The 10,449-nt window shown below is 38.1% G+C and overlaps 1 protein-coding gene across 2 annotated transcripts in view; it reads left to right on the forward strand.

Moving 5' to 3' along the window:
* The window catches only part of ATP6V1H (ATPase, H+ transporting, lysosomal 50/57kDa, V1 subunit H), a 48,007-nt gene extending 40,771 nt beyond the window's left edge, over positions 1 to 7,236 (forward strand). For both annotated transcript variants that reach the window (XM_009079997.1, XM_009080006.1), the window contains one exon: positions 7,060 to 7,236. In XM_009079997.1, coding sequence (XP_009078245.1) covers positions 7,060 to 7,120 — 61 coding nt within the window. In that variant the 3' untranslated portion in view covers positions 7,121 to 7,236. The remainder of the gene's footprint in view (positions 1 to 7,059) is intronic.
* Positions 7,237 to 10,449: the final 3,213 nt, after the last annotated feature.

Here is a 10,449-nt window from a genome sequence, read left to right on the forward strand (position 1 = left end):
AGAAGACTGCGTGGAGACCTCATAGCTGAAGGGAAGGGGAGGTTTAGGTTAGATATTAGGAAAAAGTTTTTCCCTGTAAGAGTGATGAGACACTCGAACAGGTTGCCCAGGGACATGGTGGTTGCCCCAACCCTGGCAGGATGGCTGGATGAGGCCATCTAGTGGGAGGTGTCCCTGCCCATGGCAGGGGGGTTGGGACTAGATGATCTGTAAGGTCCATTCCAACCCCTAAAATTCTATGATTCTATGAAATGTAAAGTAAATGCAGTGGCTTAACCTCTGTAGCTCAAATGTTCTTCAGTATTAGTACAAGTGCTACTGAAACTGTAGTGGATTTCATTGCAAACTTGTTTATTTTTCCTCTGGCTGAGTCAGGGTAATGGCAGAACTGGCACATTGCTTGGCAGTTGCTCCCACTGAGTAAACTTGTGGGCTGTGCTGCCCCATTTTTCTGCTTATGCTGTAGTAGTGAACTGCTGCTAGAGTGGGATTGCATCTCTTACCTCTGGGCTCAGGTACATGCCTCATCTCCCAGGTTCTTTTCACTTATGCAGGCTCTGAGCTATAAAGTTCTTTTCAACAGGCAAACTTTTAGAATAAAGTGCTGTCCAATGAATTGATACATGGAGAGTATGTTGGTGGATGCTAAACAGGTTGTGTCACTGATACATGATCAAGTGTGGTATTGGAAGTAGAATTAATAAATGGAATACTGAACAAAGCAACAAATTTGGATAAGCTTTGAATATGCAACAGTTTCATATATGATTTTCTGAGTACACACTGCAGACAAAATTGCTTGCTTGCCATGTTTTAAAGTGAGGAGTTCTGCAGAGAGACATTAAAAAATCTGGACCTGCCTGGGATTTGCAGTACGCTGTATTTAGAAGCTGTTATTCTTTACAAAGCTTCTGTACCGTGCTTGTATTTGGTAGTGAGAAGTGTAAGGTACAATGGTAGTTTACTGACAGCCACGAAGTTTGTACTCCCCCACCATTTTTTTCCCTGCATCCCAACACTGAGGTGTGGAATGCTTAATGGAGTAGTAAGCTTAAATCTGGGGGACAATGCTTACAAAATAATGCACTCCAGTGTATTTATTTATCTTGTTTCTTAGCCTTCATCATCAATACAATTCCCTTGTAGTAGTTAACTAACTGAAAAGTTTGAGACGATAGTGTCCCTGTTAATATATTATTTTTTAAGTGAACAACAGTTCCTAGCTAGAATGAGGCAAGTTAGGCAAAAATCCAATTAGTTATAGGCACACTTGATATCTAGTGGAGTGTTCAGTCTTTTTGTTTGAACATAAGTATGTATTCTTGTAAAGCTTCGTTCCATACGGGTGGGAGCTGTGGTTTTTATTGTGCATATGCTCTCTGGGATTCACACTGTGATCATGTTTTCTGTAATGAGATCTGCACTTTTTACAGAAACACACTTTGATATTTATAGAGGCAATGTTAATATGGAGCAAATATTTTGCAAATATCGCACATCTTGCTCGGTTTGCATTTTCTTTTTTCAAAGAAATTGCTCATTTTCACGTGCTATGCTGAAAAACATGTCACCAAAGAAGTAACTTTTAGATCGTTTACTTCTGATTAGTGTTACTTTAAAGATTTGATTTCCTGATAGGAAAATTCAGTTAAATATGGTTTGTCAGTCATTCTGACATATAATGGGCAAACTTCAAGATCTTAAGTGTTATAAGTAACAAAATTAATTGTTGCAAGTAAGTCTTCTCATTAAATATAAAACCACTTTCAAACCATGTTGCGTGGTTTAGTCAGGTGGGATTTTTTAATTCACAGAATGGCTCTGTGGCTTAGCTCATAGTGCATCCTGTAAGTGAAAAATTACTTCTACTTTGTCTCCTTAAAAGAAGGGCATATATGGAATTGAATTTCACAGTTTATTTTCTTTTAAAAACTAATCAAAGACATAAGTAATAGCCTTGTTACAAGGGCTCATTAATCTGCTGTTCCTTCATAGCTTGTATGTGAAGTTGTGAACTGGACGTCTAGAATAACTCTTTCAAAAAATGGACAAAACCTGTCTGAAGGGAAACTGCTGAGTAAAAAGGAGGTTCTTGCAGTGTCTCATTTTAAAGACATTCATTTTGCATTTCATGTCTTAAGGAGAGCTTTAAACCATGCTATCAGTAATCTTTTCAGTAATCAAGATAATTCTGTAGATTGTCTATTAATATAATCATATTCAGTTGAAGACATGTTCCATTTGGAAAAAACGCCTTTCATGTAATGTTTATAATCCCTTTGCTCAACCATTTGGACTGTTTAGTTTTAATGTGCACATCAGAGTGCTGAACATCTCTTTACTGTGAATAATTAAAGTGAAACAGTGTCCTAGGTGCTGTTCGTCTTAACAATTGGCTTTTGTTTTATTTGTTTGTATGAAGTGGAATCTGTTAAACTAAATACTGAGAATTGCAGAGATTTTTGCAGTATGTCCTCTCTTGAGATCGACAGCCAGATGTGTGGGTCAAGGAGATAAATGGTAAGAATCACCATGTTTCTGCTGAAATACGATAATTTATAAAAACTTCAGTTTGTTGTGGGGGAGGCCCAAACTGTTTGGTCAAAGTAGCTTGGATTCCGGTGCAAACATTTTGTTTCTTCTATGTTTTTGTTGTTGGTTTATGATGGCCTGTGTTCAGCACTACTTGTGGTTTGCATTGGTATAACAGACAAGTATTTTGTAATCTTTTAGTAGTTTTTTTAATTGAATTATTTCCTATGTATTAATCCACTGAGTCAAAGAAGCAAATTATGTTCCACAAACAAGTGACAGAACTACAGTTTTCCTGTGGTAGAACTCCAGCTTGGGCAGTGTTCCCAGCCAAGCACTTTAGGAAGTTGTCTCTTTGTTTTTTAGCTTACTACTTTCATAACTATTTCTATTTACTTCTGCAAAGAACATGATAATGAGGAGCATGTAATGTGTGTATATATTGCACATTTAAAAATATGTATAGTATATGGTATATGCTCTATATAGTCTAAATATAAAATAATATATAAAGATATGTAGTGGTAAAACTTCTGATCCAGCAGTTTATCATATTAATATTGCATTTCAGGAGCCAAGTAGTAACAGGTAGAGGTCTGATTTGAGCATGACTTCATGTTCTTTACTGACTACTGTGACCATGGCTTTGTGGCAAGGCAGATGTGTCTGTGGTGGCCCCTCTCCACCTCTACCTGCCCTTCTCCCAGCAACCACTAGCGTTTGTGACACTGCAGTAACCAGGTTCAAAGGAGCTTATTATTAGAAAGCAATTCACTTGAGAGTGAAACGAACAAAAATACTCTCACCAGGATGCCTTGAGTGCCCTGTGAGAAAGGCAGGTGTGCACAGCCAGAATGGGTGCAAGGGTGGCTGTTCCAGCTTTGTCTCCCACTGGATGGAGACTTGACAGATGGTTGCAACCTTGTTCTGGTGTTGCTACTTCATGTCTGTTTCTCAAGAGTTCCAGGGACTGTTAATCTGTGGAGTTCTTTCTGTAGCAGTGTTACACTTACAAGACCAACATTTTCTAGGGACAATTTAGCCTGCTTGGAATTTGGAATACATGAATTGTGTAATTCAGATACCTATTTGCAAAACCACAATAAATTACTAAAATTGGTCTCTCTACAGGTCTAAAAATATCTCTTCAGGTTATTAGGCACCTAGCAGAAATGCAACATAAAGGTGGCAATGTTAGTCTGCTCAGCATGGTCCCAGGTTATTAGACACCTAGCAGAAATGCAACATAAAGATGGCAATGTTAGTCTGCTCAGCATGGTCAAGCTGTTCTACCTGATGCTTGTCCTATGAACTTGTTTGTTTAACTATCTGTTATGTCTTTGATTTGTCTGTAAGCAGAGTCTGTTGGCAGTGTCTTTTGAGTAAGCTGAGTCAAGTGGCAGACTTTTTACCGTAGCTTTCATTGCACTTCTGTACTCTTTCATAAGGGGAAGGGTTTCTTTAGAACTAGCTTTTCAATTTCACTTTCAAAAGCATGGACCTCCAGGTTTATATTTAGATAGAGAAAAATAAAATCAATACTTTTATTTTGTTCTTTGCTAAAGGAAAGCATTCTGTCTCAGGAACTTCAGTTTGCTAAATCAAGCTAGAAATTTCAGATGTTCAAGACGACGAAATATTTCTTGGATAACTTGGTTCTTTAATAAATGGGAAGCAAGATTTAAAATAAATGTTAGAAAAAGAGAAAACATGAAAATTTGACCCATGCTTTCGTCTATGGTTCATCTACTTTTCTTCCCTTGCCTGTTAAAAAAATAATTTTCACTGTTCTTTAAAGGACAGGTAAATCTGACTGCAGTGGAATTTGGAGTGTAACACTGAAAGCAGTGCTTCTTAGACTTCAAGGCATGTTCCTTTTGGCACATGGCCTCTAGAAATCTGTTGTATGTATCTTAAAACTTTCCCTGCTGTCATAGATTGTTTGTGGTTGACAATGGTCCTTTGTTCTACTTGAAAATTAGTAGAGTTCAGGTAGTGTCTTGTGCCTATTTGCAATTATCTCCTTGTTCCATACTCAGAGTCTGGTCACTTACATGTTGGATCAGTTCCGTGTGCCTTTTCCTAAATGACCTTTAAGCATTTGTTGCAATTACCATGACACTTCAGTATATCTCAGCTTGAGGGTGTCAGTGTCTCTCACATGAAGCAAAACCAACTACATTAAACAGAAGGAAGCGATGGGAATAAGAATTTGAGATATGACAAATTCATGTATTCACCTCTAAGCTTCCTTTTCTTCTTGGCCAAAGGACTTTGGAAACAACAGAAAATGTGTGTTTAAAGATAGCCCAAAAAGGGGGAAATTACTAGTCTGGAAGCAATCTCACTTAGTAATTCTAATAAGAATAAAAAGATTAATTTGTGAATGGAAATTACTTATGCATCTCTGTCAGACTTCTGAAGGACCAGGCAAGTTTGATGTTTCAAGTTTTGCTGATTTGAGAAGTGGAAGATTTTGTAGTTATTATCAAAAGTGATGTACTGCACTTGCATGTTTGAAGCTTTTCTGCAGTACAGAGGTAATATTTTGTGTTCTTGTAAATTTATGCTGAATCAGTTGTTTCATGTTTGAATGTTATTAACTGTAAATGCAAACTTGTCTGAACCAGCTTCATGTGCTATTGCTCTGCTATCTTGGAGATTTTTGCTGAATGCACTTGCACTGTGGTGGGATTTTTAGTAAGCCTTGGTCATGCATCTGAGTCAGTGTAAGCTGTGCAATAATTGTAGTGTTATGGATTAGCTTGATTGATTTTCTTACATATAAGTAATGGTGTAGGAATTTCACATTCAATATGGTTCATCTATCTGTTCTTTAAGAATAAATAATGTGGGCTTGTCATATGCTGAGCAGAGCCATGTATGCAGCAAGTGTCAGATGCTTTCAAGGCAGATAAATACAAGAGTCAGAACATGCACATAGGCATAAAACAAATGAAAAGAATACATTGAGGGAGCAGAAGGAGGTTTGGTGAGTTTGGAAGCCATTCCACAGTTGCTGGCTGTATTTTTGAATGACTGTCAAATTTTGTTTGTTTTGGTGCTACAATTTTGAGTTCTGCAAAACCAGAAGAGAGCAGCTCATTTCCTTCTTTGCCATCAGGAGTCTCTACTTTGAGGGTGGTAACCTGCCTGTTATGATCAAGAGTCATATCTATCGAGTGCAGCCCAAGCATTAAAATACTGTGATTCTGCAGCAACACCTGATGAGGCTGTGAAGGAAAGTGCTAAATCATAACATATGGTTCAGCATACAAATCATGTGTTACTTTCTTTGCTAGTGGTGTTTGAAGTTAACATTATATCTCACAGAAATTTTGTTTTTCTGGATGCTTAATGTTAAAACTGAGGAAAATGGTGATACGGTTGGGTGATACAGTTGAGGTGCGATAGGAATTGTAATGCATAAGGAAGAGCTGTTCAACAGGACACTAAGCTGAAAAGTAGTTTTTGGAATGTGCAAAAAGGCTTGATGGTTTGTTTTTTTTCTAATAAAGCAAAAGCCCATACTCTTGAATTAGGTTTTTATTTTTGAAGACTTTGTTCTGAACATGATTTCTCTGAGCTGCTTCTAGTGTTTAACCTGTGTAGGTTGAAATATCTGTGTAGCGATAAAAAATGTGGTACTAAGTGTATGATCAGCAATGGAAAAGAACGCCTACATTTCACGGGTCCTGAAACCTCTCCTACAGCTGATACAGCAGTACAATTGTATTTTCTGTACAAGTAGCAACCCAGATATTATTACTAAAGACCTCTTTCAGCTTCTTTGTGGCTCTGTGAAGTGTTGAGCTGCTTTCACAGGAGAGTGTGAAAGATTGAAACATTCAAAAGAACTGTGCAGTATTTTTCCATGGAATTTAGATGCTGTTGATCAAGGCAAATGCTAATAGTTTGGGGAGTGTTCATTCCAGTGCTGAGGGGAGAGATAGACAATAAGTGACTTAGTGCACTTGAAAATGCAGGTAAGGAAAACACTTTAAAGAAAGTGTTTGTATATAATGGGCCTGGATTGAATCTGTCTTCCTTTTTTCAACTTAAATATGTAGTTATTCAGTCAATGTCTGTTTCACTAGCCTATGGATTATATTGGCAGTGTGCCATTGGTATTACTTGTGCTCCTGCAGCTGGATTATGGGTAAAGATTCCTTAAAAATGTTTTGCCGCAGTTTCTAAAATGTGTCTTCAGCAAGCAAAGTCTGTGAGCTTCATGAGTGTTCTGTAAGAGTTGCCAGGGTTTCTAAATGTTAGCACTGGGCTTTGCCTTTTTCCAGACAGCTTTGCTGATGTTTGATTTGTACTTTATTTTCCTAGGGATAGATGATGGATACCTGAAGCTTAAGTACTCTCATTGTAGGTCCAGTTGATTGTTGACAGTAGACATTATTTGAAGGAGTAACTCTAAACTTAAAGCTTTTTTCTTATCTGCTTCACACTTCCCACCACTATACCACTCCGCATTTTCCAGGGTGTTTCTCAGACTTTTCTTTTTTCATTGTATTTCAGGGAATACCTTGGAAAGCAGTTGCAGTCAGAACAACCTCAAACAGCTGCCGCACGGAGCTAAACATTTCCATCAGTCCCTGCAGTTCGTGCTTACAACTCCAGTGTTTGTCTTAAAAATAATATAAAGGAAGTACTGAAATCTTGTGTTCTTTGTCTGCTACCAGTGCATAAACATTCCAACTTTCCTCTAATGTTGTTGGCTTAGTAAAAATTTGTTTGTTCAACTAGTTCTGATGATTATGGCTATTAAGCTTCTTGTTATATTCTGAATGTATATGAAGAAATGTGGCTAATATATTGCGTTTGGTTTATGTATTTATTCTCATAATAAAGAATGTTATTAAAGGATATCCATTCCATAATGGATATTATAATTAGCCTAGAAAAATTGTTCTCTTCTTTTAGTGGATTATCAGTGTTGCCACTTTCCAAGGAAAGAAAGTAGTCCCTGTATATCTCCAGACAAACTAGTAAAACTTTGACTTGGTACTCTATAGAAAACACAATAGCCTGAGAAATGTTGGTTATCAGTACTCAAATATATGCCAAGTCTCAAAACAGTGTTAAAACTGTATATAAAAGCGAATGTGTGGGTGGGTTTTTTGAGGGGGTGGGGTACTTCTCTCATTAGAGACTACATAAAAAAGTCTGGAAACGAGAAAAGGAAAAGGAAATGAACACTCCTCCATCAGTGAAAACTGATACACTCAAGATTATTAGTCAAGCTGTGGAACAGCAGTGTTAAGGCTGTAGATCAGCGGTAAAGTTGAGGTGTTTTTTTTCTTTAATAACAAATGTGCAGTAACTGCTGAACTTGGAATTTCATGGAGTTTTTTGTTATTGAAAACAGTTGTTAATGTTAGGGTTCTGGTGTCATTCTAAAGTCTATTATATTTCTTTCATATTAATTCAAATAATTTGGCTCTCAGTCTTTTCTGTGTTTTGTAGCTTCTGACAGTATAAAATATATAAGCATCAATAAATCAAAGATGATATTGGATTAGCATGTGAAAACAGTTTTGTTGCATAGATGGGAGCCTGGCTCCAGGCACTTGCAACACTAAGCAGTTAATATTCTTGTGATTAATTTTTAGAATTAAAAAAAGCAAAAGATGAGCTAATGTGGCTTAATCTTGTCAGTAGTCTTGTGTGGTCCAAGTCTCTGATGAAACTTAGTGTACTTTGCCATCAAGTGAAAAAACAAATTGGAAAAACTTCTTATCCAGTCTGGATTTTCATCCTATGTAACTAAAATTTGACCACTGTTGCAATGGAGAGAGAGGACAGTTAGGGGATTACAGTTTGATGATTTCTTGTCCTGCTTAATTAAAATTGGATTGTGTAGTTTAATGACTGTTGCTTACTTCTGCGTACAGGAGGCAAAGGCTTTGCTTTTGCAGTTGGTGTCATGAGGATAGATGATGAAGCCTGAAAAGAATTAACCCTCACACCAACTAAAGTCAGTTTATCTGGGTGAATCTTAAATCAGCACTTCATATTCCAGTGATGAGGGACACTGGTGGTGTGGGCACCTGTTAGAAGAACAAGGGTGCATCTACACTGCCATTTTTATCTGGGGTCAGTTGAATGCTCTTGAAATGAATCTCTGCATCTTCCCCGCTTTTCACACTTCAATTGGCATTGCATGATGGTGTAAGTGCATAAATGGGATTCTTTTCAAATAAAGCTAAGCTTCAGGATGTGCATCCTGTGTGTGTCTTGTCTACTTGGCAAGTGCTTAGTCCACTGAACCAGGTAAGATTTTGTTTGAAGCATGACCTTTTGAAGTGCATGCAGAGTGAAAGCTGGATTCTTAGTGCCAAGTGTCTTGCTCTGCAAGTCAGATTCTCCTGCCACAATGTTGATATAAGCTGAACCTAAGACTTATCTTGAAAATGCTGTCAACAATTGGTCCTATGGTTACAGCTGTACTGTAATGTTTGGCCCAAGAACCACAAAAAGGCATTAATGGTGAAGGAATCTATCTCCATCTTCAAAACCAGAAGTTTGTGTTGTGTTCTTGTCTGAAGGAAGCACTAAAACACTGCTTGGCAAGGTGATTTAGGTTTGAATTGAATGAGTAAACATGATGAATGCTACCAAGAGCAGCTTCTTCAATTTTGGGGGGAGCTAGAAGTAACCAGGCTATAATATGAAATAAAATACCTTACAGGAGTTGTTCTGAAACATCTAAGTATTATGTTTGTGTATTATGCAAATAAATTCCCCCTTGCTTTGCTAGTATTACTCTGTGCATAGTTTAATTCTTCATTATGTGGTCTATTTCTAAGCTGTGTGATACCTGGCATTCTCCACCATTTAGTTACTACTTCCTGTCTCCAACAGATTTCTATTTAAGGAAATGGCTGTGATGTTTCACTTATATCACTGGGCAGCATTGATCCCCTAGTGCCTGTGAAACCTGAAAGCCCTGAGATTTCCAGCCCCCAGTGGTAACATTCAGGTGCCTCAAGGATTATGATCCAAGGGAGTTCATGCCAACAGCTGTACTGTAAGAAGCCTGAAAACCTGCCAGGGAGGGTGTTATGGAGGACTTTCCATGCAGCTACTAATTTGGACTGAAGTTGCCTGAGCTGAGATTTCTGCAGCAGGCAGAGTGCTCTCTTGTGTCCTAGAGGTCCTGGGGAATCTTGGCATAGCAGGGAGGTGCAGAACAGCTTCCAGGTGTAGGTGGTTCATCTCCTATCCCATGACAGGCCTTTACCTGTAGGTGCTGGAAGGCTTGGATCTCATGAGACAATATAGGGCAGAACTATCCAGGAGCTTTTAACCTTTGAAGTCAGTAAATTCAACCCAAAGTTTCTGTTGAATTTGAACTAATTCATAAAACTGCCTACTGCATCTGGTTTTTTGTGTGACAGACTTAACTTGTGTGCTTAGCAAAAGCTCAGTGCTTTTGCTACTGGGCATTGCTTCTGCTATTCACCTGTTACATTAGTACACTTAACTTGCTCAGCCTCGTTCTCTCAGTCTGACATGGTGCAGGCAGGCAGATGCCATGGTGGCAGATTGAATACTTCGGGGCTGTGTGATGACAGTGTGGGTACAGCTCAGTGTTTGGAAGAGAAGTGTGTGCCAGCAGCTTCCTTGCTTCCTTTAGCATTTTGAGGATTTAGAGATGACTGGAGAGCAACTGCCATGGACCAGATGACTAACTTGCTTCTACAGTGAGAAGATACGGTTACTGTCATCCAATTTAGGGTAATCAGTCTTCTCTTTATGAGGTTTTTCTCCATTTTCCTAACTTTTGATTTCACTCTTATGTTTCATCCAACAATAAATGGAGTTTAATTTTCCTGTAATGACAGTCTTTGAAATCTTTTGTAAGCTGACTTTGAAGTTTTGCACTTGAGGTTTCTTTTGCTTTTC

The sequence above is a fragment of the Acanthisitta chloris genome, unplaced genomic scaffold (assembly GCF_000695815.1).
Source record: "Acanthisitta chloris isolate BGI_N310 unplaced genomic scaffold, ASM69581v1 scaffold4300, whole genome shotgun sequence".
NCBI classification, from domain to species: domain Eukaryota; kingdom Metazoa; phylum Chordata; class Aves; order Passeriformes; family Acanthisittidae; genus Acanthisitta; species Acanthisitta chloris.